A 27777-nucleotide genomic window follows, 5' to 3' on the forward strand; every position below is an offset into this window, starting at 1 on the left:
TTATTTTTGTATATACAGAGCTATGTCAGTGATGTTCAAGCCAGTGGTATTTATTTACATCTCTGATTATTTTTATGTCAAACCCAGGTAGGTATATATCATATGCCTTCAAAATCTATGCTATATACCTCCATACTACTTTGAGAAAGGGCTGAGCACTCTGAATGTGTTTCCCCTCATATATAACACATACTGCTTATGAATTAATTTTAAGGACTGAAAGCCTGTTCAGTGGAGTTTAAAAACAGCAATCAAGTCAGTTTCTGACCTAAATTCACAGCATTATTAAACAACAACAGTATTTCCCATTTTCCTGTTGAAGTTTGCTTTAGGAGCTTTGTTGTTGTATGACTAAATTTAGAAACCCTTGCTCTATTTCATTTAGGTAATTCACTAGAAACATATAAAGACAAAATTAGTCTGACACAAATATGTCACAAAAGTATTTATTTCAATAGCATATCCTAGGTATTCGTAAAATCTTAAGACTTCAGTGTATTTGCATGTCATGACTTCACAACAACTGTTCTTGTGTTGAAGTTTATCAAATTATTGATGACTTGAGAACTTCCTCTTACTTTCCCCCTTAGACTTCATGCACAAAACCTTGAAAATATCACCCAGTTGTGTACTAGAAATTCAAACTTGACACTAAAGCCTGTTCAGTCTCATGATTTTCAGGCTAATTCTTCTGGGATGAGAAGTGGCATTACTACTGCAAGAGTAATAGTGCAAACCAGAAATTTTCTGGGCCTGCCTGGGAGTATGGCTCACATCAGATGCAGTAGTGACAGAAGCCAGCTTGAAGAAATGGAAAACAGAATTCAAATTCAGTTATAAAGGAATTAGAGAATAATTATATTATGTTCTCTTCATTCTCTCTGTGGTGTGATATACTGCTAGGATGTTCTAAAAAAAAAAAAAGACGGGGGGGGGGGGAAGGAAGAGTATCTTAGTTATGTTTGATTTAAAAATACAGCTTTCAGCTCAGTTCTTCATGTTCTTCCACTTCTGCATGTGGGAAGCCATTGGCTTTGGAGCTTTTGGATTCAACGTTTTGGATTTTTGTATTGAAACCTGTTTGTCCCAGCTGTCAAAAGAATGACTTGCACTTTGACTTTGGTTATTAATTTGTGGCTATGTCGCTATGGATATCTGTGATATTTTTGTGTGAGAGGAGCAGGATTATACAGAGTGATTTGAGGTTTATTGTTGAACAGAGTTTTTCCTATGTGATGTACTATTCCGTAATGGTGAACTTCCGACTGCAAAGCACACAAAGAACCTTTGCAAAAACATTTACATGACTCTTCCTAACTCTCTCTTGATGGCCCATTCAGTAACTCATTTGTAGCTTGTATGAATGGTGCTTGTGGCCTTGATCTTCGTCTTTGCTTTTAGGTGTGTTTATGTGTGTGTGAATGAGTGTGTTTTGGGGGAATGTTTTGGGGAGCGAAAGACGAAAGACGTTGTAAAGGCCATTGAGCTTGGTGTCTTGCCATATCTTATAAAATGCCATGGGACAAGCTTGAGATATTTAAACAGAGAAATCTAAAGATGCTTATACCAATTTATACTGAAATAGCTGCCTGTAGACTGAGGGATTTTGGTCTTCATTGTTTCACTTTAAGGGTTTCATTTTTTCTTTAAAAGCAGGAAAACCACTTTTAAACACATTCCTTTCCCAGCTTCATCACGACTTTTATGGCTCAATTATAAGCTCCTGCAGATAGGGTTTTACTGTGCAAATGCTGACACAGCCTTACCTCTAGTGACCTGAATGGCCTCCTATGTTAATTATTGTAGATCAGTAATCGTATTATAAAAATACGCATCTGGCTTCTGTCCCAGAATCTGGACCACAGTGCCTTCTGTCTTTCTGTACAGTGTTACATGTATGTATCACTTTGTACAAAGGCCAAATTTCTCAGTTGTGACTCAGTTACAATATCCCCCTTCTTTGTAAGAGCCAGTTTTGACTCCCCTTTCTTTTATGCTACCTCCCCAGCTCTGTGTCTTGCTTGGCTGATGTTGAAATGAATCAACCTGGATGATGTTTAGGAGACCTCAAGATCATACCTCATGGCAGATGAAATCAAATCAGATTTAGAAAAACTATTCATTGATCTACTTTTAGACTGCAAAGGATATCCAAAGTATAGGGAATAGCCTGCTGTTTTGGCAAGGAAATCAATGTTAACAGCAGGGAGACAGATGTTTACTTGTTAGCTTGTTTCTCCTGGTCAGTTTCTGCTCATTTTGACGCACACATGTTTGGTTAGGCATTGGTTTTTGGGAGTTGTGCTGGGAAGCAATGAATATGAGAACATCTCTGGCTTAGTTGCCTTGGTAGGCAACATTGTGCTTATCTCCTTAATAAGACAAGTATTTGGGGGGCTCAGTTGTCCTTGTGCTTGCTTGGATAGCCAAATTTAGGCTTTGACAACTGCTTGTGTATTTTGTTGGGGTATTGGCATGGCTCAGTGTAACCACCGAGTTGGAGAGGCAGGCAGACTAGAAGCTAAATCTGTAGCAGGCTTTAATGAGAAAATTAGGTGAAGAAGTGGGTAAGGCTCTTGTTAAATTAACTGTGTCCAGAAGGATATAGTAACCAGGTATGCGTTTCTAACTTGCATTGTAGATGCAAGGTAGAAGATGATTGGGTGATTTTAGTGGAGAATGGGAAAAACCTCTATTTTGAAGGTGCTGCCTGTGCCAAAGGGACCAAGTGGAGGATCACTGGTTTTCAAGTGCTCTTCTGATGTTGATCAGATCAAAATAAATTTTGGCCCAAGACTGTGCAGAAGCAACAGTCTTGGGGGGTCTGCGTCCAGAGTCTGGTGTAAAGTGGTAACTCTCCAGGCAGGTCTTGATCTTGGCAACAGTGGCACTTGGGGGTCTGTGTTTGGTTCCCGACCCTCCGCTCCTTCCTCTTCAGACACGGAGCCCGCTCCCTTTCGGCTGCGGGGCCCGGGCAGAGCCGGCTGGAGGAAAGGAGCCGTATGGAGGAACTGATGGCACCGGCGTGCTGGAGCGCCGGTTTGTAGGCGCAGCCGTGCAGGGCCGAGGTCCGCCCGCCTTTACCGCCCCGCCGGGCGCTGGCGGCGGCGGCAGGATCCGCCGCATCCCGCAGGTGGATCCGGCTCCTGCCTCCCCCCGCGCCGGGGCCGGCGGAGCGCGGAGCCATGTGACTGACTCGAGCTTCCTGCCTCCGCGCCACCTGATCCGCGGAGGGAGCGCGGCGGAGCGCGGAGCCCAGCGCAGCCCAGCGGCTCCCGCAGCGCCCGGGCAGCGCGCCCCGGCGGGCGGGCGGCGGGGAGGGCGCCGCCGCGGCCCCGCCGCCGCATGGAGACCCAGGACCAAGGGGCGCAGATGGAGCCGCTGCTGCCCACGGTACGGCTGCCGCAGCGCGGCCGCGGGGAGGTGCGACGCGTCCCGCGGGGAAGGCAGCCGGGGAGGGGGCGCGGGGGGCCGCCTTCCTGCCCGCCTGTGCGGGGGGTCGGAGCCGGGTTCTCGGTGCGTGGGGAAACAGGTTGGCTCGCTCCGGTGCCGGGCGATGCGGCGGGTTGCCCGGGAACCAGGGCGCTCAGGGATGGAGCCGTGTGTGTTTGCTTGTGTGTACGTGTGTCCCGCTGGGGCGAGCACCCCGTCCTCCGGTTCTCCCCTCCTTCTCCTCGGTGGCCCTTCTCTCCCCATCCTCCTGCCGCCGACATCTGCTTTCTCCTCGGCGGTGGGGCAGCGCTGGGGAGGGGGCACCTGTGGGCTGCTCCGCGCGGATCCCGCTCCGGCGTTGTGTCTGCTGGTCCCTGGCCCTCTCTGCTCGCAGAGCGCAGAGGAATCTGCCGAGGTCTGGCGCTTGCACGGTTGGGTCTGTCTCCCGCTGGATCCCGGTCTCTGCTTCGTGCCGCGGTGTCGCAGTTCTTAGCGCTCAGGCGTGGAGCTGCGAATCTGTGGGGTTACTGTCGTCTGCGGGGGTACGCGGTGCTCTCTCGCCTCTGAGCACAGGGATCCCACAGCTACGGCAGAGCAGTGTTTCCCCAGCAAGTATGACGGGGGTCAGTCAGTTGGTGGGGGACTTCTTACACTCTTAGATCAGTGGGGACCCTCTTTCCTGCCTGGCCTCCCCCAAGCACAGGGTTTGCAGACTCACACAAGGTGTAAATGTGGGTGTCGATCTTGATCTCATACTGAGATCCTGTTTGTGGTTCCTGCCTAGCCCTGGAAATGAGCCTGTCTGGGGCAGGGAGAAGTCTCTCATGTGCATAGACAAGTGTCTGTCTGTGTGTACACATCCATGTGAACACACCGCATAGGTCTGCAGAGCCTTCACTGGTTCCTGAAATGGCTCTGTGTTAGCACAACAAGCTGCACTATGTTGACAAAGCTTGAAAGAGACAAGTCTCAGCTGCCGAAGGTTGATGAGATGCACTTGGGCCAAGCCCATTTTTCATAGAGCCAGTTCCCATCATCTGTTGATGTGGTCCATTTTGTAATCAGGTGGCAGGTTGCTACACAGTATGAGGTTATCTCTGGCATCTCCTTTCTCCTTGTCACGGACAGTTTTTTCTGTTGCTCTCTAGATACCTTTTATGAATCCCAATTCCTATTACTTGCTGCTTTTGCAGTGTCTGACAGTGGAGTGGAAGAAAGTCCTGTCTTTCACTGACAGACAGACTTGCTGTCCAGTTGCTTTCCTTACAGAGACAATTCACTGTAAATCCTGTTTCCATTTGCAGTTCATGATCACTGATTCTGTGGAACACTTGGTCCTCAGTGTTTCATACCAGCGTGGTAGTCTGTGGTCAGTAGCAGTCTTGCTCATACCTGGCTAAACTTACGTGCTGGTCTAGCTTTGTCAACGTATGTCGTGTCTGGTTGTGTGATGGCTGCTGTGCAGGGAGTCAGGAGTCAGCCTTCAGAAGGTGCAGGGTACAAGATTGTCTTGTGCTGTTCCTCCAGGGCTGTGCACATTAAAAAAAGGCTGTTGCTGCAGTTGAGCGGATGAAAGAAGGTGGTATTTCTTGTGTGCTGGCAAGTGTCCGCAGTTCCCTCCGCAGCCTTGATTGTCAGAGCCCTACCTCCCCTGATGCAGTACCTGTCTGCAGAGCTGCAGATCCCCCTCAGTGCCGGGGCTCGTTAAGTTTGTTAACCTCCATTTACTACAGCTAACTAGTTCAGCAGCTGTTATACTTGCTTCTATACTCCATGGTGGTGTGTCCTCTTCCTTAGTCCTCTCTTGCTATTTCTGAGAGGGCCTCTGCAGGTCAAGGAGACAACCTTGCTTTCCTGCCACAATGATGGTAGAGGCACAGCTCTGTCAGTCTTTGCAGTTTCTTTGTCCTGGTGATATTTTGTCTGTGTATCAAGCAATAGAGTATGTAAATGTGCTCAGGCAGTCTCAGCCTGTCTGATGTCTAGGAGCCTTGCATATGCTAAGGTAGAAATGGCTTCTGCATTGTGGGGGTCTTGTACCTGGAGTCAGAGTTGAAGGAGCAGGAATCAGTGCCAAATTCAGCACTGTTATCCTGGTAAGTAACTTGGTGACATAGCAGTACCTTAAGAGTACTCTGGTTTTAAGAATCAGTCCTCATCTTGACTGGAAACAAGCAGAACAGGAACACAAGCTGTAAAACGGATACGGTTCTGTTCCCAAGCATCATCCTAGACTGGTCGTCGCTAGGCATGGAGAAAAAGGTTGCTAGCTGTAAGAGCTTGCTTCCTTCAAGGGCACAGTCCAATGACTTTGGTATACTCAACAGAGGGTTTTTTTTTTGGGGGGAAACTGTAACACATGATACATGGTTGTTATTTATAGCAAAAAGATAGCGAATGTAGTACTTGATTAATTTTATCTTCTAGTGGTGCTCAGAGATTGTGAAGCTTCAATATAATTTCCCACCAAAATCCCACAGTCTATGCAAAGTGGAATCTATTTTCATTGTAGTGTTAGTCATATGTTGTTATTGATTTATTACACACGCTTTTAATGAAAAGCCTTAATCCCTAGCAATTTGCAAAATGATAAAATACATTATTGCCTGTGGTTTTGAGGAGTTAAATAATTTCCTTATCAGACTCTTTTCACAGACTCCTTTTGGAAACAGTTCTTACACAGTGACAGCGCCTTTGTTAGTGGTTAAGCTACTGCTGCTCATTTTTTTCACAGTGTGGGCAAATTTCTGTGAAAATTATTAGAAATAATGTAGATATACCTGAAAAGGGAAATAGCTCACTTAGAAACAATTTCCTCAAACTGTTCTTGAAAACGCAAATATAGTCTTATTTGTATTGTTCCAAATATACACCAATATGGTAACAAAATGCAGACTTGTGTGCTTTCTGTATGTTTTACCAGTCATCAAGTGTATTTTTTCAGTATCATTATTCAGAGTGCTTTAAAATAGTTGTGAGTAATTGAAAGATTGCTGAGGAGTCATCATTTGTTTACAGAATGGGAGAAACAATCTGCAGATCTTATCTACAAAGATATTTTATTGATTTTTAATCAAAAGACTAGATATTGTTAGTTTGACTGCATACCCATATGCATTGCATTGCATGTAAATTATTTTGCAAATTGTTGCTTAAGGCAGTGTATTTATAGCAGAAGTTATTTGCAGAGTGTTTGTTTCTGTCCATTCTGGTTTTGTCTTGAATGCAAATCAAAACTGGCTTTTAAAACAGGGTTGTTACCTGACAGAAGTTTGATGCTTCAGTTATAAGGAGCATGAACAGACAAAGCTCAGATATTTCTGTTAACTATGTTTATGCTCGGCATGTTGTTTTCCTTTGTTTTCAGAAGGCAATATTAAAACCCCATGTATGTAAAGACAAATGAACTCATCCTTTCTTAGTTCACATTCTCTCTCCCTCCTCATTCAGCCTTAAAACTCAAAAGCTGCTCTGTTTTATTTGTTCTGTTATTTTCAAAATCTGGTAGGTAAAAGACCTCAAAGTGTGACCCTGCTGATATATGTCCACAGATATATATATTTATAATGCATATGCACATACTGTGGTATGTTATGGGATGTTTGCACTAGGTAGACACTGTTTGCATTGAGTACTCTCGCTGCTGCAAGTGGCACGCGGTTATTACTACTTGGGGCCCCGTATGTGGGAGAAGAGTATAGCGAGATCTTGGGTAGTAACTATTTTTAATGTAGCAGGTGAGTGTGGGAAGCTGCTGCTCACAGGAACGGGCCAAATTCTTTTGCTTTTGTTAATGCTGAGTGGGACCTCCGGCGAGATTTGCAGATTAAATGTATTGCTTGTTATGAAATCTCTTGCCTGGAGAAGGCTCTGGGGACACCTTATAGCAGCCTTTCAGTACTGAAAGGGGCTACAGGAAAGATGGAGGGGGACTGTTTACAAGGGCATGGAGTGACAGGACAAGGGATAATGGCTTCCAACTGAAAGAGGGTAGGTTTAGGTTAGATATTAGCAAGAAATTATTCACTATGAGAGTGTGAATAATTTCTCTGTTGCCCAGAGAAGCTGTGGCTGTCCCCTCCATGGCAGTGTTCCAGGCCAGGTTGGATGGGGCTTTGGGCAACCTGGGCCAGTGGAGGGTGTCCCTACCCATGGCAACTAGATGGTCTCTGAGGAGGTCCCTTCCAACCCAAATCATTCCATGAGTCTGTGGTTATGAAAATGGATTGCAGAGCCTGACCCTACAGTTTGGATAACAGACTAATTCCTGCTTCACCAAAATTTAGCTTTATAGCAACAGTTAAGGCAAGTTTATAGACTGCAGGAATGTTGTGATTCTTTTTGAAAAATACAGAAGCAGCATTACATTTTCAAGATGAAAACTGAGATAATGGCAGCATTGAAAATAAAACCCTAAAACTTAATTGCAAGCATAAATTTAGGATTGAGTTGCTGCTTTGGGTGTTTTCTTTTTACTGCCTTGTTCCAAGGTCTGAGCGGAAAAAAACCCCCCTTTTTTTTTCCAGGAAAATTCTAGAATGAATGAAGTATCAATCAGGGATATGTATTTCTTTTTAAACCCCCCCCCCCCCCGCTTTATATTTGTCAATGTCATGATTAAAAAAGATTTCTCTGGATCATATGGTATGTTGTGGTGTTACTGTTTAAGACTAATTGGCAGCCTGCTATATATTTGTGCAAAAATAAGAAAAAGGATGAAGACTGTGTGGAAATCATCCCACTTTAATGCATCTGTGTCTGGTTTGAGTTCTTCCCACTATTTCTACTTGCTAAATACATGCTTTCAATTTCCTTTGCTAATAATTACATCTTCCCTTTCTACTTTTTCCTTCAAAAAACCAAACAATTCTAACCCAAAATACTTCCACTAGCATCTTTCAGTGCTTCTTAAATAAGTAATGTTTACCACCTCAGTGGATGAGAGGATTTAAGCAGGTGAAGGGAAACTTAATCTGCTGTTAATCGTCTTGAACAATTAGTTGTGTATCTGATATGAGAAGAGAAAGCCATGGGCGTAGAAAGTTCCTTTCATTTCTGTAGTACTCTGTAACGTGTATGGTCAAGTCTGCATTCTAAAGACCCCAGACTTTGGAAGAGTCATGCCATTGTGGCTCCCTTTGCGATAATAATGACGTTTTATGTTATCAAAAGTAATGGAGAACGGAACCTGCAGCTCTGGTGAAGTTTAAAAGTTATTCTCATGAAATAAAATGTAAGCTTTGTGTTTTTAAAGACAATTAAAAGCCATCCTACTTGTTGATTTGGACAGGCAAAGAGAAGGTTGGACTAGAGGATAAAGGCAATTGTTAAAAATAGAAGGAAGTGCCTGGGCAGGGGGAGAAGTTAAAGGGTGAAATGAGGGTAAAATTGAGAGTATGGAGAGCTTTCTGCAAGTTTGGAGAACTGAGGTTATTACAGCTGACTGTGGTATGAAAGGAAAGAGGGAGCTGGTTAGTTTGCACGGAGTAGAATTGATTTGGTTATGGCATGGGGAAAGAAATGGAAGAACGGAAGCAGGAGAGCCAGGTCCTGTCCTTGTACAGCTGGGACAAAACAGGACCTTGAATCTGATTCTTCCATAATGTTGTTGATTTTCCTGGCCACCTTCTGAAGCCTTTTCACTTCGTTTAATTAGCTATTTACATTGCAAAGTTGCTTATAAATAGGTTTTGGAATTCAGTGGAGATGTCAATGATCTCTCAAGTTTAGAAGTTCTCTATTTTAATGAAACGGAGCAGGAATCGCTGCAGAGAAACAGGCATATTACTGTATTTAGGGGAAATGAAGTCTTCAAGGTACATGAGGTAAGATTTGGCATTTGTGAGGTATTAGCTGATTAGTACAGTCCTGTGTGCTGTGTTTCAAGAAAAGAATAGCAATAGTAGAGCAGCTGAGGAAGAACAACAAAAATCGTCATGGGCCTAAAAAATAGGAAAGAAGACTTGAAGAAACTGGGATTTCTAAGCCCAACCATGGAGACACCCACTTCTAGTGTGTGAAAGGCTGCTGCTGCAAAAGAGACCAGTTTCTTGCTTGTATCGCTACTGATACTGAATAGGAAGTTAAGGTTATGGGAGAAGGATGTTAAGAACTGTCTATTGCCAAGGGTAATGAAGCAGTGGGACAAATTGTCTAGTGTATTTGTGGAATCTCCATTCTCCATCTGTAAGAACAGGTAAGACAAACACAGCTGACGTGGAAAATACATGTACAGAATCAAACTGGGAGAGGTTGAGAGGGAACTCTGGAGCTGCTTTGGGGCTGAGTGGTGGACTGAAGACCTTATGAGATCTCGTCCAATCTTACATTCTTGTCTTTTTGGAAAGACTATTTCGTAGATGGATGATATATTATGTGCAAACTGAGGACAGCAGAGCCGTTTACCTGGATTATAAATGTCGATACCTTCAGTTAAGTCCACCTGAATCTAGAATTTGCTATAAATGTTTATTTTTACTATGAACATGTTAAAAGAGTATATTAAAAATTAAATTCTTACTTTTCATCTAATTTTGTGATTGCAAGCAGGTTTAAAACAATGCAAAAATACAAATTCATAAGTGTTAGATTTTATATCTGTAAAATGCTAGTCTTAAATGCAGATTTTTAAGCCTTTGTGGAGTCCTGTTGAGTTTCTAGAGCATAGAAGTCTGTCTGCATCAGTGGGGCTGCCAGAAGTATTACAAGAAGTTTCACTAGGAGCAGTCACTTTGTAGCTGTCACACGCAAAAATGCCAGAAAGTACTGCATGTTTGTGTAGCGTTTTGGAGAGGGATTTAGATCCTTTTGCACCTTTTTCTGGTAACTTATATTAAAAGTAGTCAAAATGCTGTAAATTAAGAAAAACTGATCTGAAACCACAGTTCAGTGGGATTATTTCAGATACCAGTCAGTAATATTTGCAGTAGATTCTGTCTAGAGGCATTGATAGTCACTGAAACTATCTAAGGATGGAAAAAACCTCAAACCCTGCTATTAGATTCTGATAAAAATAGAAAATAGATACTTAAACTGTAATTAGTCTGGCAAACTATGTCATTAAATTCAACAGCAAAATGCCATGTCATTTCTGGGGAGGAGGATGATATGTATATATAAACTTCCTTTTCAACACATGAATGTGTACAAGGGTTTTATTTTAGAAGTAAGCAGCTATCAGTAAGAATGTGATTTCATGTCAAATCTTTCCCAGTGAAACACTGAAACCTCTGTGGTGGTTGTGTGCTGTTAAGGATATTTATAGTGTTGTAAACATCAGTAGGAAATAAAGGTATAGTTGGGGAGGTCATGCATCAAATTATAAGTGCTTTAGATTTTTTTTATTGGTACTGACTAGTAGTTTTCTGATTTTATTTTTTCCTTTTCCTGATAGAATAAAAGAATGGAAACCACAGAGAAATAAAAATAACTTCAGGATTGTTCTTTCTTCTCAAGCATTTTAATTTTGATGTTCAGGAAAATGCTACTGGTAAATTTGAATAATTTAATTTATGATTGCAGAATACAAATTAGAAATAAAAAAAGCTTAATTATCTTGAAGTGCTCAGTATTTGTAAGAGTCAGTAAAATTTTCAGTTTTGTGTTTTCTTAGTGGACTGAAACATCAAGCTTGTGAATGCTAAGTTCAACTATTTCATTCTCTAGAGCTATATTTCTGTTGCAAAATGAAGCAGAAAAAAAAATATTTCCAGTATAAGGTCCTGCAGTCTCTCAGATCTGGTTGGGCCAAAGATGCAATTTGTGCTAGACTGTATTTCTAGAAAGAAGTGTTTTGCTTTATCCATCCATCCCATCATCTTTGACAATTTCCCAAGAGCCAAACAGGAACCCTACTGGTCATATTGTTAAAATTCAGCTAAGAGAAATATGGATGTGTTTCCTCCCAAATTAGATGTTGATTTTTTTTTTTTTTTTAAATATATATACTGAAACCATACAGTAAAGGATGAAAGCTGTTTGGAATTAAGTAACATAATGATCTCTAAAGTGAACTTGAGTAAGTTGCTGTAATTCCCATGTGACAATCAATAAAGTCTAACTGCAGCTCTGGAAATGTGCACCTTTTTGAAGGCCTAACTCAGTAGAGTTGAAGATGTCATTCTCATTCTTGTTTAATTATTTAATCTGCTTATCTCATAAGACAAAGCCTATTACAGCAGCTGTAAAACAAAAGTGAATCTTGAGCTTTTAATCTATAAATTATATACTCTGCTAAATGTAGGAAGTTGATATTTTTTCATTGGAACTGTAGCTTAGTAGTGAGAAGAGTAAGATGAGAATTTGAATGGTGAGTGTTACCTAGTAATTTGCTCTGGAGATTTTTCTTTACCTTTGTATTCAAGGCTGGCCTTACAGATACACAGTTCCCACGGCCTGCTAAAGACCCATGCAAAAGTGGTTGAATCACTATTGTCTCTATTAACAAAAACACTCTCGTCTGTTTTGCTCAATTGGGAAATGGATATAGTTTGTTTTGATCTACTAAGAATGCAGAATGGTTTTTGATGAGATTGTGCTATTGGCATCTCAAGTATATTGAAGCAAAATTTAAAAGGTTGGAAGTTTATGGTCTGAAAATTTGTAAGGAAGAGCATATATTCTCCTGGTATAGGGAATGTAACAAAACCTGTAATTTCATATTGCCTGTGCAAGAGTGGGCATTCTTTTACCTTTCATTAAATGAAAATGTGGAGAACCTGTATTCTTTTCCAGAAAATGACTGCTTGCTTTAGGAATTTCTTCTAATCACTTTTGTGACCTATTTAGGTAAGTATCAAAATAGAACCAGGGTGTCCCAGAACGGTACATTGTTGTGCTGACAGAAGGGATATTATAGGTATTGGTGTTTTAGATGAATATACAGAATAAAAGTGGTGTTCCCTTCCACCCCCTCACCCCTAAATCTATGCAGCAGTTGCTGCCCACCATATTAATGCTGTCTTTAGAAACAACATAGCTTCCCGTTCTTTTGAGGCTACTGCTACCTCATTTGAGATTCATACAGGTTTCAAAAGTATTGTCACCAATACAAATGTTCATGCAGTCTCTGCAAGTTCTTTGTGTTCTGGGATTTTAATATAATTACCTTTTTGCAGGCAACTTCATAACTTAGATTGTAACCCATATTATCCATCTCCTTCAAATCCTGTCATCCCTTCCCTTTATTTGAAGAGAAGACAGAAATGCTCAAATGTAAGACTTATTTGACTGTATAGTTATCTTTTAGAAAGCTTCCACTTTATTATGTTTTTCCTCTTAATGACTGTCTTATACTAAAATACTTAACTAAGTCCACTTGTTTTTATTGCAACATAGTAATAGCTTTGGAAATTAAGTGTGGCAATGAGCTGTAAAAGCACTCGTAAAGCTGTATTTCATACTCAGCCAAGAATTTTCTCATGTGAAACTCCCAATAACAAGTGAATTCTATATCTTTTTTTGAGAGAAATATCGGAACAAATCTAGAAAAGGTGAACGTGCTCCCAAAAATAGCATTAAGCAGGGCAGAAGCCTTCATCTTATCCTCACCTTACCCACCAGTTTCATAGAAAGGGGATTTCTCTGTAGCCATCCAACTAGCTTTCTTCATTAACATCAAATGTGCATCTTGCTTTCGGAATAAATCTCATAGTCTTCATCTTGTAGGGAAATGTATTGAGAAAAACCCTGCTGTGGAGTTCCCACTGAAGCCTCATGTAACTGACAGGGCTTTGCTTAAAATGGCATTGGAAAAATGGTTAAAGACTTTCAAAGAAACTTTTAAAGAAAAAGCCACATTGAGTTTTAGAGAGGATGAAATGTTTTTCGGTGGTTTGTAGTTTGTGTAGTTTGATTGTGTTTGTTTCACTTCATTTCATCTAGAAGTTTAGGACTCTGTGCCCACTGTGTCTGAATTGAAATACTTTGGCCAACAATTACATGGAATTATTATTTTTTTTAAATTTGCCCAGCCCATAACTAAGAGTATGTGTGAGGTTTCTAAATGCAAACCAGTATTGCTTAGAGCATCAGAAATCTGCAGTTACCTCTGGTGTGGAGAAGACCCTTTGAGGGGAAACTTAAGAAATAAAAGCATAGACCTAGTGACTCTCCATGGAATACTTGTGAACTAGGATTTTATTTTTCCACTTCTGTCCAGCGCCCTTACATTGGCCAAATAGGGGCAAAAGTAACAGAAGCAACAAGAACCTTTTGGCCTTGCAAAATCCTGCTGCTGAAGACTGTGCAGGCATTAACGAGGTGTGCAGCTGACTGAAGCGGGTCTCTGGAGGAGGAGTTAGTTTTGAGAAGTGGTTACAGAATCACAGAATCATAGGGGTTGGAAGGGACCTCGAGAGATCATCGGATCCAACCCCCCTGCCAAAGCAGCTCCCCATCTCATATTGCACAGATAGGTGTCCAGATGGGTCTTGAATATCTCCAGAGAAGGAGACTCCCCCACCTCCCTGGGCAGCCTGTCCCAGTGCTCTGTCACTCTCACTGTGTAAAAGTTCTTCCGCATGTTGGTGCAGAACTTCCTGTGCTCCAACTTGCAGCCCTTGTCCCTTGTCCTGTCTCCACAGACCACTGGAAAGGGGCTGGCTAATTCCCCCTGCATTCCATGCTTAAGATGCTTATAGACATTAATTAGATCCCCCCTTAGTCTTCTCAAGACTGAACAGCCCCAGCTTATTTAGCCTCTCCTCATAGGGGAGATGCTCCAGGCGTCTGTTGTACTGATGGTCAAGGCTTTCTGTTGGGCTAGTATCTGCTGCAGGAGCTGTTCCTGTTAGCAGATAGTGTGTATCTAAAAACTAGAGAGAACTGATAGAACTTAATAAAACAAGCTTTCAAACAAAAATACAGAAATATTAAAGGGAAGATATGTAGTGAAAGTCTAGAAATTTTGATTCCAGAAATGGTCTGGTACTAAGAGCAACTTTTCATATAAAAAATCTGAGTAGTGTTTCTACTCAGGTGATCTGTACAAAACAAGTTCTTGGTGACTCTGAGGCTACAAAAATTGCTAACTGTGGCACTCATTGGAAGTTACTCATTGTTATTTCATGTTTATTTGTATCTATCTGTTCTCCCTTGACTTTCAGGGGTGGCTGTACAAAAAACCTGCTGTGAGGTGGGTAGTATCAGAGCCCTCTCTTCCAATTCTTTACTTGCATTCTGATTGCTCATGGAAATTATGGAGCTATTGCATTATGACTGTTGTGACTGTAGTCTCATAAAGTGCTCTCTGTAAGAGTGCAAATAATAATAGTTCTCAATTGTGAACAGATAGAATTAAAATTACCTCTTATTTTGTTTTATTTCCAAATTTTTTTTAGTAAGAAAACTTCTAGTTTTCTTGACACAACAAATAGCAAATTTTAGGGATTGGAGGAAGTGTTTTATAGATATGAAATGAAAAAATATTAGGGGCTTATGATTATTCTTGTTCAAATTCTGTAACTGTTATTCTTCTATCTACTATACTTTGAATATTGAATATCAATACTGAATATTAAATATATTTTTTATTTCACAATGATTGCAGAAATGACTGTTTGTATGGTACTTCCGTTATGAATATTCATTGAAAAGTAAAAAATGTCAGTAAAATAAGCCTGGAAAGATTGTCTTGAGCAAAAATAAAAGAATTGATAAATTGTCTGTCCAAACTGTACTATGCTATTATTATTATATTTACAGTTATAGTACAGGCTTTAATAACTCATTACTAAGAACGTGTTTTTTTTGCTACTGGTGTATTCTGTATCAGAAAATAATAGTGATTTTGAATTATTATGAGTGATTTAGGGTTTGGGTTTTTTTTTAGTCCATAATATAACTGATTATTTTCCTGCTAACATTTAGTATTTTTCCAGCAGGCTTTTCCTGTATGTTAAGAAAAGGTGTGTGTTTTGTGTCCATATGTAGATGTAAATATGTAAATATATTTCATTCTAATGGGATTATTTAAAAAATTCTTTTTCTTGGTGACATACTAAATTCAATTGCAGACTAAGTATATTTTTCATTGGTTTTGTTATTAATACTGTGGTTTAGTACTAGTCATATTCCATTTGAATTGTCTAAACCCAGGTTTTATTTTGAGACAGCAGGTGCTCAGTTTTTCCTAATGACCAAAATTCTTCAAGGCACTAAAATCACCCAGAGATTTATTTAAATATTCTAAGCCTTAAAGCAGTTTCCCACAAGTGTTAAAAATGGTTTAAGTATTTAAAAAAAAAAAAAAAGGTATTTTTCCTTTTTTTTTATTTGGAATGGGAAAGCAACTCAGTCCACAGTCAGCAGTGGGGTTTCTCAGAAAATCACAATTTTCAAGTGTTACATTTTAGGTATCTTGATTGGGATAGGAATACAAGTGATAGGAAAATTTCTATCATTTGGAAGTGCTAAGATTACAGATTTGTTATGAACATTAGTGATCCAAGATATACATGTGAATTGTACATATAATGATAAGAGCAAGAACGTAAAAAAGAAAATTCAGTATCAAGTCATTATTGTCTGCTTTCAGTTTCTGCTGTAATTTTGTAGCTTCAATGCCAAGAAAACACCTATATTATAGATTTTTATTTAGGAGGTAATAATAAATTAGGTAAGATTTTATCTATCATGGTAGAGGTAGAAAATGTGAAAATGTAGGTCTTGATAATCCAGAAGGCAAAAATCATCCTCTGTGTGCTTCTTTTTAAATCTCATCTTTTGAGCCAAATTCTTGATTTTTAGGTGCTGTTGCTGGCTCTTCAGATCTATTTTCTCTTACAAATTCCCTATCTCTCTAGGATGGTTTTCTCTCTGCTGTCTAGGGTGCTTGTTGTCCAGGTTGCGCTCCTTTTTGACGATGTGCTCTACTTGGGCATTTACTTCCCCCTGCTCTTCTGTTGCTTTTGATTCACAAAAGTGTTATGCCTGTGTTTAAATGGAGGAGAGAGTTAAGGTGCTGCTGCTGTGGATACAATATAAAAATCCCCTTTTCAGAACACCACCTGAGTGTTTGTTTTTTCTTCAAGGAAGAAAGAGGAATACTAAATGTTATCTGACTTACTGGCAGCTTTCATGCCATGCAGTAGTGATAGGCACCGTCTGGAATGGTCTCAGATAATGCCAGTGGTGGTAGCCCAGTCAACTTCAGGACTCTAAGCTCTGGATCATATTTTGAGTTTGTGTCATTGAGCATTTATTGACTAGTGGGGTTTCTCTTCAAATCAAAGCTATGTAGCTGAGGATTTCTTCTGAAAGTGAGGCAATTCTGGGATGGTGTGATGTGATACTGTTAAAAAGCAAAGGAAAAGTGAATACAGAGTAAATTCTAACTATTTCATTGTAGCAGAAATAGTGAATTTGAATAAAATTATCACTAAATTAAAAACAAGAGCAAACCATTTTATTTCACAAAGTATAGGGTTCAAGTGCAAACCTTAAAGTGATGTGGTACATTGAGGAGGCTGTAAGTGAAAATAGGTTAAAAAGGAATTAGGTAATTAAGCACAATGATCCTAATTCAACAGATGCAATCACCAGTTTAGGAAGATTTGAAACTGCTGATTACCAGAAACTGGGACTGGATACCAGAGGAAAGAACATTTGGTAGTTATCTTTTTTTTTTTCTTTCTTTCTTTTTTCCTTGTTCTGTAAGAACCAAGTAGCGGGGCTGGATACACATCATGGAATAGCCAACCTAACAAAAAATGTTTTGTCTGAGAGATACTCCTGGTTGAGGGGTTTCAAATGTAGGAAAATGTATCACTTGTCAGATGTTTGTTGTATGGATAATAGTGGCCAAAAATGACCTGGGAGAGGTCTGTCCGACTATGTTGTTGCTGAATTCTGTAGGAAAGGAAGAGGAACCTTCACAGGCTTATGAACTGTTGTCCTTCCCCAGAGCACACTTTAGTGAATTTTTTGAGTTTTTGTTACTGTTGCTCTGGCTGTTATCACAGATATTTTTTTTAAATCGAGCTCACTTTCAAGCAGTTTCAGGAACTATTGGGAGCGTGTTGCCCAGCAATTAGAGGCTACAGCTTGGCAGCACATGCCAAATACTTGCTTTTTACAGTGGTCAAATAGTTGTATATTCTTTCACAGATTCAATTATGAACTTCAGAGGAGGGCACGAGGCTGCTGCTGAGCCAGGGAGAGTCATTGAAGGAGCTGATGATGGATGCCAAGTGCTTTCACTGTAATTGTATGAATGACAGACTATTGTACGGGATTTTGCTTGGTTGATTCATTAGGTCACCAGCTGCGTGTAATCCAATTGATGGGCCCTAGATGGCATCCAGTCTGTCTCTGCTGCTGCTTGGCACGCTTCCTCTGCATCTTCCTTGCGTGCTTTACTTTGGCAAGCTGAGAGCTCATTGCCTGGATGATGACAACACATGGCTGTTGTAATGGGAAAACAACATTGTAGCCTTTCTGGGAGTTACAACATTTGTTGGTTTCAAAGGTTTCCAGTAGTTTTGGTGCTTCAGTTTCAGTAAATACTGAAATTTACTGTGTTTGCTCTGCATTTTCACAGAAGAGAATCCTGGTTTCTAGAATAAAGCAATGTTGTCATGCACAGCCCTAGTAAGATCTACTTTAGTGATACATAAACACTCAATATGTTGGAGGGTGTGTTGTTGTGTCCACACCCCAAACCCCCCTCCCCCCCCCCACCCCCCCCGACTGTTTTGACAATACGACTGCATGCAGAATTCATGGTCATTTCATCAGATGGATCAGGAGAGACAAAAACCCAGGATTCTACCTTACACCACTGCAATATTTAAAAATAACGTTAAGCACAGCATGCAGGGATGCTGGGATAAAAATGGAATTCAAATATGTGTAGAAAAGTGATGTTTCTGAAATGTTTTCCTTGCAGGACAGGGTAATGCTACATGGTCTGTTGAAACATTTGTTAGAAGAAAATCTAGGAAAGTATTCTCTGTGTCAGGATTAAGGAATTAATTTCTCAGTTTTGGATTGTGTTTTGCTCAGAAACGACACTTGAATTCTGTTTTAAAGGTTAATGCTGAGATTTAGAATTTTGAGCTTTAAAAAAAATCTCAAAGTTTTTTATCAATATTTCAATTTCAGTCTCTAGGTTTGGCTCTGTATCTATAATAATGTCAAGATACAGAAGTTTTTCCATACTTTATTTGGATAGTAAGACTTGGCCAAATTTTGTTCAGCAATGTGCAATGCAATGTAGCTTGAGACCACTGGAGCTGTACAAGATTAGCAGTGAGAGCTGAAAATGGGATTTCTTTCCCTCGTATTTCTCTAGGAGTTTTACAGTTTACACAAGCATGTAGTAGCATCTTCTTTTCATATGCTAACTTCTTCATCCTTTTCAGTTTGTTTTATGTTTTTTTCCTCTCCTTTGGTTCCCTCATTGTCTATTGTGCCCCAGCATCAGGAGTAGATTATCACTTGGCGTGATTTTGCATATGGTTCTGTACAATATTGGTTTTCTAATCCTGACAGCTGAGAGCTACAACAGCAGCAGTCTGAAATTAACTTAGAAACTCAGGATCCTAATCACTGGGTTTTGTGCTGCTTCAGCTGTCTGCACTTTCAGCCAGCTAAACCAAGACTGTATTACTTGCAGATGTGTTAAGTATGATAAAGCTGATTGATGGGTCAATTCAGGATTCATTCAAAGTTGAGAACCCAGCTGGAAGTTGAAAAAGCAAGAAAGCCTCTTTCCCATATGTACATGGAATATATTGTGGAAGATGAGATCTAACTCTTGGAGTTTAAAGGATATGTACACAAATTTTTAGACATTTAGATATCAAAAATAAATGAAAGTTCATACTGAGATTTCAGAAAAATATGTAATTTAGATTTAGTGTAGTATTTTCACTGAACCTGACTCTGATCCACTTATCCAATTAAAACAAACCACCATCACCTACCCCCCCCCAACCCCATAGAACACTAGCAATTAAATATTGTGATTTTCTGAAAAAAACAATGAAAAATGAGCACTGAATAAATATAGAGTCACCTAAGGAACTATGTAGCATCTATGGAATCCTCCTACCATAACTTGGTGTCCACTTCAGTGTGCTTGCAGTATTATACTAATGAATGAGAATAGATCACCTTTTTGGAAAATATCTAAAAATCTAACTGCAAAACAAGATTTAAATAGTGTATTTAACTAAATTACCCAAAAGCTCACTTCAATAATGTTTACATTAATTTTTTTATAGAATTGATCTGCTTTGCCTATGGCAGAGTACAAAAGGGCAGAACCTGGAGAGGCAGGGAAGGTGCCTGTGGCAAAGTCTGCTGTACATTTGGTTAGTGAAATGCTTAAAGATGCTTATTTCTCTAGTACCTTTTAGCTTTCATCCCCTTCAGCAATGATGAGTCTGTTCTTAAACTGTATTTTCTTTGTGATCTCTCTAATGGGATACTTTCTGCTGACTGGTTTTTGTTTTGGGGGAGAAATATTGCAGTTCCCTCACTTACTGCTTTGTGTGTTATGACATGTAAGTCAGAGGTAGCAAAGATGAGCATAGACTAAAATAGGAGTGCGGTCTTGAATGTCCATTTGTTACTTGAGAACATCTTCTGGATCACTGTATCCAGAATAGCTCCATATGACAGACTGAAAAGTCTAGTTAATTCACATCTGTATTTCATAATTCCTGTTCGTTACAGAGGACAGGGGAATTTCAGGTCATATTGCTGAAGTGTAATATCTGAGTTGCTGCTGTATTTGTACTGGTGTTTCCAGACTCTTTTGTTTTGGGGTCTTGTAAAACAGGAAGAAAAGTAGAGGGGCTGAGTTTTTTACCTTGCAGTGTTCCCCTAACGGATAGGTGATCATGCAGGGTTTTTTTCCAGAAGCTGGAAAGCACATTCATCCAGAAGCACATTCATCCAGTTACTGTAGTTATTGATGGAATCTTCCTTCACTGAAGTCTTGTAGCATACTTGAGTGCTTTCTCTACCTATGAACCTGTAAGGTTATTTTGTATTGTTGAGGGTTTTTTTTTGTTTGTTTGTTTTGGCCTTTTTTTTTTTTTCTGTTTTAAAAATATTTTTTAGTGCATTTCTTGTTGACGGGGTTTTATTACATAAAGGAGGTGTAGTGTTGTAACTATCAATTTTAGAGAAGAGAGGCTTCAGTGGAATTTCCTGACATTGTATGATTTGGTTGATCTACTGTGGGAGTTCATTCTAGCACCTGATTCTCTCCAGCCACATTTGTTTTTCCACTTCTTCCTCAGATATTCAGTGATCTGCATTAGGAGAGCATGGTGAAGCCTTTGCACTATTCATTGACTGCCATTTAGTCTTTATGTATACTTGATTTGATTTGGATCACAGTCTTCAGGTAGTTGATTGTAAATATTTTAAAGAACTTGATCACAGGCCAGGGGTGTTCTGGATGGCCTAAATGGTGAAGAAAAAAAAAAAAAAAAAAGAAAGGGTATTGCACTTAGAATTGTCAGTTGTATTAAATGACTGTAACCAATAACAATCTAGATGGAGAAAGTGTAATACTTGAACTGTAGTCAGATTTTGAAAGGGAAGGGGCAGCATCATTTCCAAGTTACTTGAAAGTACTTTTTACCTGCTTATGATGTTTGCAGGGTTTTTTTAACTGATAGAATATTTTTACTAATAAAAAATTTGACACCAGTTTATTGACTGCTTTTTCAAAACAGGAATGAAACATTGGGCTAATTATTCTTTATTTTGGGAAAATATCGTCATTTTCCTAGCATAAATACCAAGGGTTTAAAAGAAAAACGTCTTCATGTACTGAAGAATCATGTTCTCTTAACAAGACAGAATTTTCTCCAGCTAGTTATGATTGGAAAATGGATTTAATAGTCTTTCTCCCTCTGGAAAAGACTTGTTAAGGCTGAATGATATAAAGTTTCTGAAAATAGGGCAACTGTTATTAGAATAAATGACAAAAAATGTAGTGAAAGACATTTATCATCTGAATAATGTATTTTTGCTTGGAGGCTTACTTATATTTAGTCTCTGTGTTATAAATATCACAGTTGTAATTTTTCAGTAAAAGAATCACAGCAGTAATTGTTCTGATACACTAACAACAGACATTTTGGTATATTCCCCAGCACCATGATATAAAATTTAGATGTTGATACAAAGATGTTGATTTTTATAAAATGTTGCCTAAGTCATTTTGATGCTTATTGATTCTTAATGATATCTTAAAATCTCCTGAATATGTAACTTTGTCCTCTTGGTTTTATATTTTATTTAAGACTGTTCAAAAATACTTCCTAGTTTAATTCCTGACGTTTCAGAGCCTCATGAAAATCCTTGCAGCGATGTTTTTTCTATTTCCATTTTCTTGTCTTGCTCACAAGGTTGGTTTTCTAAATCATGTCATCTTATCAAGGATGCTTTTTCTCTCTTTATGTGGTTATTTCCTGCTAAGGAATGAACAAAGAGGCATTTGCTTGATTATTATTTTATTGAGTCTCTTTACCTGATTCCTTTAGGCCAGAAATGTTCTTACGCTTTACAATTAAAAGCTGATTTAGCTGTAAGCCATTATCTGGGAAACAGGTAAGGTTAGTGAGGAAATATACTTCCTGACAATGCAGAGGATTTATTTATTGTTTTCAGTGATTGTACTGGGAAGGAGTCGGCTGTTTACCTTGTATTTAGTTCTGTCTAGCACTTCTGGGTATTTGGAAAGTTGAGTTCTCAAGTTTGTTTGATTTGTTGAGTTCCACAATATCTAACAATCTCATTGTTTGAGAAGTTCTTGCTGAAGTTTGACTTAAGTTTTACAATGAAAAACTTACTCATGTTGTTTTAATTTTGTCTACTAAACAATCTGCTCAATGCTCAGTTTGAATAGACTATGTTGTCACCTCTCTTTAAGCCATTCCAGCATTATGTTTATTTTTTTTTTAAAATGAGAACATTTGTTTACCACTTAATTGTCTGGATTTCATGAAGCTTTTGGGGAGTATTTCAATGCACTTCTTTTTACCTGCTTAGGCTTTTAAAGACAAATTAAAAAAAATGGATTTAAAGAAATTAAATCCTGGTCTACAGCCTAGATTATTCGGCTTTGTAAAATGCTTTCAGGACACTTAAAACCAGTTAGCTGTTAAAGCACAGGCATTAGTAAAACATGAACAGAAGTGGAAGTGGGAATAACCTGTCCTTTCCTTAAAAGATTATTTACAGCACATTTCATTTTTAAGAAGTATTTTAACGCTTATCATCTTAGTACCTGAGCTCTTCTCAAGGATAATGTTACATCACTGCCTCACAAAAGCAGAGCCATCTTTGTTCTTTCGTCTATTTAATTTACTCCTGAAAGCATGCAGTGCAATGGTGAGAAACTCTTTGCTGGATTTCCTGAGTTGTTCTTGTTAAGGTAGTTTTGAAAATTAAAATATCTTGCAGTTCTCTTGCACAGCTGAGCAGTAAAACGGTCACTTGGTATGTTTTAGTTTATATATCATGAAAAATGCAGCATGGTAAGACACCACATGGAATTGGTTCAAGTTCTGCTTTTTGTGTACCAAAAGAGCTAATGAAGCCTCTAATCAATGCTCTTGTTTGAAAGTAAATGTCTGCATAATTTGACTTACTCAGAAATCCTGTGCAGGTAACTCTATTCAGGAGTAAACTGAAGTGCAGAAAGGACCGGAAAGGGTGCATGTGCCAGGAAATAGCCAGTAAAGATACATGACCCTTTAGTAGAGAATTAATCCCCTTTGAGGCTCTTCATGTGTTACAGAAATGTGTTATAGGAAATGTTGCAGGTTTTGCCTTACAAAAGCACTGCAGTTCTAAGGCTGTGAGCTCTGCTGGAGGAGAAACCATAACTGAAAAAGCTGTTTCTTCAGACACTTCAGCTAATTTTTAGGGTAAGAAGCTCTACACAACAGTTGTGGTTATTGTGAAATTGAGTGTAACTCACATTAATATGCTCTGACCTGCATACTTAGCGTGTTATCCTCTCTAAGTAGGTATTTGTTAGTGCTGGGCAGTGGCTTGGTATGTTCTTGACGGCAAGTTTACTTGAAACTAAATTTTCTCAGGCAGGTCATAACTAGGGAGAAGTGAAAGACCTTGCAACTAAGTGCTCAGAAGTTGTTGTTAATAAGCTTACACATAAGCAGTGAGCATTAAGGATGATAATAATGTTTGCAAACCTTGTGGCCTGTTGTGAGTTTGAGCTCGTTCCAGCAGTTCTCTTCAGGCCTGGCCTTTAGGACAGCCGCCATCTTGGTGTGGAAGAACGTGCAAATGAGATTCTGCATGTGGATAGAATAAACCAAGAGCTGGAGGCAGTTTTGCCACAGCAGCATGACACTGTGCCTCTTCTACCTACATCTGCTCAGGGGAGTATCCACTTAGCCCAAGTACACTGGAACACTTGTGCAACTGCACAGGTCCTGGAATGTCAGCTGACTCAGCGTTGTACAGGTGTACCAGCTCATCCAAACCCACCCAGGTATCTGATGTTTGACTAGACTAAAGCTTCATAAATTTTGTAGGCATTTATGAAGGTTTTGGGCTCAGTTTTTGAGTGCAGTCTCCTGAGTTCAATGTGAGTGCTCAGTGTGAGGGCCTGTGTTAGGTGCCTCAGTAGGGTGCACAAGCATTATCCTCTTCCCACAGCTCCCTTATCCCCACCTGTGGGGAAATGGTGGCCATTTTCAAGGTACAGTAGTTAATATAATTATGCAGTACATGGGGAGACCGGGGTTCAACTCCTTTCCCTTTTTTAAAAGAATAAAATTCTGATTCTGTTGTCCTAGAAGAGTGTTGCAACTGTCAAGCAGCTCTCACTCCTGTCTCCCATTGGGGCCATTTTCTAGAGGGGTGGGAACAAAATACCCAAATAGAAGGTGTGTCTCCCATAATAGAGTGGAACAAGCAAGGGTGGATTTCATTACAGCATTGCTAGAAAACAAAGTAATGATCATCTCTCTATTTAAGGTGGCATTAGATGTGTGTTTCTTGGAGAACAACAGGGAAAGGTGGGCAGACATACGTTGAGGGGAAAGCCCAGACTCTTGCTGGCTTTAGGCTCTGGTTAGGCACCTAGTGTCTTTGTCCTGTTGAGGCTGAGATGTGTCTCAGCCACAACTAGAACTTTGATACTTAAAAGAAAAAAAAATAAAAGGGAGGAGACTTGAGGCTGATCTGTTTTGGTTTGTTTGGGGTTTAAACCTTGCTTTGAATTTAGCTAAATTCTATCCAGATTTCTGTGGAAGTATGAGGTTCCCTTTCTGAATTTTACTTTCCTAGTCTTTTATATTAGGATTAAATTTTTAGTGACTGAGTAATACTATATATGCTGCTGATCTTAAGAAAGTACATAGTTTGATTTTGTCCTGAGTAGTTTATTATCACCAATATCTGTTGTCTTTATTACTATAATCATTCAAGTTGTCTTCTGAAGAAAGTACAGGCCTTTGTTTGAGAGTGCAAACTGGATTTTTTTTTTCCTTCCTAATAACATGTAGATCAAAATGCTTTCTATGTTTGGCCATGCCCTTTCAAATCAAGTGAAAAACAGAGGGCTAAGATAAAGAATGAAAAAAACCCTAATTGTTTTAACATAAGCCCAGAGTATGTTTCAGTTGTTTATAGAGAATTACATAGGGTTTATTCCCAGTTCCAGGCATACGTATATATATTTCCCACCAATATTTGTCCCGTGTGAGTAGGAGTTTAATAATTTCTTGTTTCTCAGTTGTTTTTCTAACTGAAGCATTTGATATGAAAGCTTTAATCTGAAATATAAATGTAAAAAAGTAGGAAAAATGCTTTCAATATGGGGAGAACAGATAACTTGTGCAAATAAAGTCAGATTTTTGCCATTTTATTAACATAGCAATTATGTATTGCTTCCTAGAATCTGAATATGTAAAATTCCCTGTGACAGCATGTTGTTTATGGGCTTTGAAATGATACTTTCTTTGTTAGAGTGCCAGTTCCTTTGGTATGTATTTCCTCTGTCACCTGAGGCTATTTTTCCAACACGTAACACATGTGATTTTTTTTTTTCTTTCTTTCTGAATAATCAGCTTTTCCTTTTGCTCATTAAGCGTAAAAATACAGCCAAGGTATTAACACAATACAAGGTATTAACAGTGACCAGTCTCTACCAAATACTAAGTTCTTTTTGTCTATTACCTAATTAACATACTTTAATTAGTTCACTACATCTAATGAACATGTTATGCAAAACTCAACATTTTCCACCTTCAGGATAACCATGACATTCAATCTAATGTGTCAGACTGGACTGTATGAATAATTAATACAGTATATATTTATTAATTTAGTATACAGACTAGTTTGACATTCTGGGGAGAGGGGTGGCCCTCAGTGTGGGGGATAAGGCAGCATCCTGCCAGGAAAGGAGCAGGAGCAGCATTCTGTGAGGGTTCTGCCTGGGGGAAAAAAAAGCATGAACCTGAACAAAAATTGGGACCCCAGTAATGCCAGGTGTCTCTAAGGCTGTCTGGTGTCTCCCACTGGGAGGAAGCTGGGAGGTTCAGTCTTTGAGCAGTTCACCCCCTTTTGTTGCTTCTCTGGTAGCATTGGTTCAAATCAGAAGTTCTTAATTCATATAAAATGCAATACATTTCTTTAAAAAGACCCTGGACTTGGGCTGTTAAAATCAGGAAGATAACTGTTGGTAACTGATGAATACTGTTTTTTTAAGCTGCTTGAGAAATTAATTTAAAAAAGAACCTGCTATTTTAATACCTGTCATAGCTGTGTGAACTTCAGTATGTCTTGTGTGAAATGAAGCTATGTACAAGAAAAACTACAAAACTGCAGAAAAGGTTGAGCTGAGTAGAAATAGGACTGGCTCTTGTCACACCAATGTGGTTTTTGTTTCCTCTGACTATAATGGCCTGTTGTGCTTGTAGCATGAGTGGAGTGTTCAGTTCTCCAAAATATTCTGTATGATTAAGACACATGAAGATGTCCCTACAAAGTTTGAAATTGTCTAGAACTTCCTTTTGAGAAGACATAGGCTTACCTTACCTCACCTTACTGGTTGCAAAAGTGATAGTATAAAAGTCCATGTGTGTAACACCACCTAGCTATAAACAGCAGTGGCGGTAGGGCTTTGCACAAAGGTCACATTGATAACCTGGAAAATAGGCTTAGACTTAAGAATGTCAATTTGGCAGAGGAGCTTGAGAGCATGAGCAAGGGAAGGTGGTGTGTTTTTCTTGAAATAGATTACGATGGTACTAGGAATGGGGTTCAGATTTTTACTTGCAATGTATTTTTAGTCATTGTATTTTTGAGAGAGGTATGAGGTAAGTACATGGAGCATCTGTTTGGATAGCAAACTCATGTCTAGGCTGACTCTGTTTGTCCTGATGGTGAAAGACTTTTTTTTGTTTTTGAAGTGAGAAAGAAGCAACAGGCCCAGATAGAATACTACCTTAAATTCAAGCTTGGGTTTGGTTTCCCTAGCCACCTTTTACTCTTCCTTGTCAAGTGAATGAGTGGTTTTTGCTGAATTAGAATAGACCATATATAAGCCTATGGTCTGTCAACTGCTGGAGGCCAAGTGAAGTAAGAAATTAATTAAAAAAATTAAACATTTATGAGAATTTTCTTTTTATGATATGGTCTGAACTGCTTTTCTTGGCTGAATGCAAAGGACATGATTGTGAGTTATTTCTGTTGCATTTATTCTAAATGCTTCTGCTGTCGTAGAGTGAATTTTGTACTGTTTTGTTGCTAATAACTTTTTTGAATGAGTTATAGGGATTCATGTTACAGGTGTGTAACAAATCATATTTAGGATGATTTATAGTAAACTGGCTTTTGCATGAGTTGTGTAAGAACTTTAATAATAAGCAAGAACTTATGAACTAATAGCTTGAGGTCTCTGATCACTTTGCAGGAGAGTGCTAGCTGCCATGTATTTGTTAGCAAAATAAGTTTGTTTTCTTTGTAGAGAGAAGGATACTGTTGAGATTTACATTATCTCTGGCCAGCAGTTAGAAAATGCTGTAAATAGTTGAAATGTTCAAAAATTTTCCTAGTAACATGTGTCAGGTTTGAATCATATTTGAATGATTCTTTTAATTATTCTCATTTTACATAATTTTTCCTTTGAGTTTGCACACAATGGTGAGCATAGTAAACTGTACAACTTAACCACAGTAACTGGGATGGTGACTTGGTGAAGAATCATTGTGTAGAAGTGATATAGATAGGTATGAGAGTAATTTGACTACTGAACACAGATGTTCTTAGATTACATCTGAGGCAGAATTTGTTGTCATAAATTATCTTGAAAGGTGGTAAAGAATTTATTGAAAAATAGAT

The 27777-nt window shown here is 39.1% G+C and overlaps 1 protein-coding gene across 2 annotated transcripts in view; it reads left to right on the forward strand.

Annotated features, from left to right (window-relative positions):
- Positions 1-3345: 3345 nt before the first annotated feature.
- SLC4A10 (solute carrier family 4 member 10) overlaps positions 3346-27777 on the forward strand; it is a gene marked incomplete at both ends in the record, with an annotated part of 154965 nt that continues 130533 nt past the window's right edge. For both annotated transcript variants that reach the window (XM_084265222.1, XM_084265223.1), the window contains one exon: positions 3346-3393. In XM_084265222.1, the coding sequence (XP_084121348.1) occupies positions 3346-3393 (48 nt within the window). The remainder of the gene's footprint in view (positions 3394-27777) is intronic.

Source organism: Gallinula chloropus, assembly GCF_964237585.1.
Source record: "Gallinula chloropus genome assembly, chromosome: 5".
Lineage (NCBI taxonomy): Eukaryota > Metazoa > Chordata > Aves > Gruiformes > Rallidae > Gallinula > Gallinula chloropus.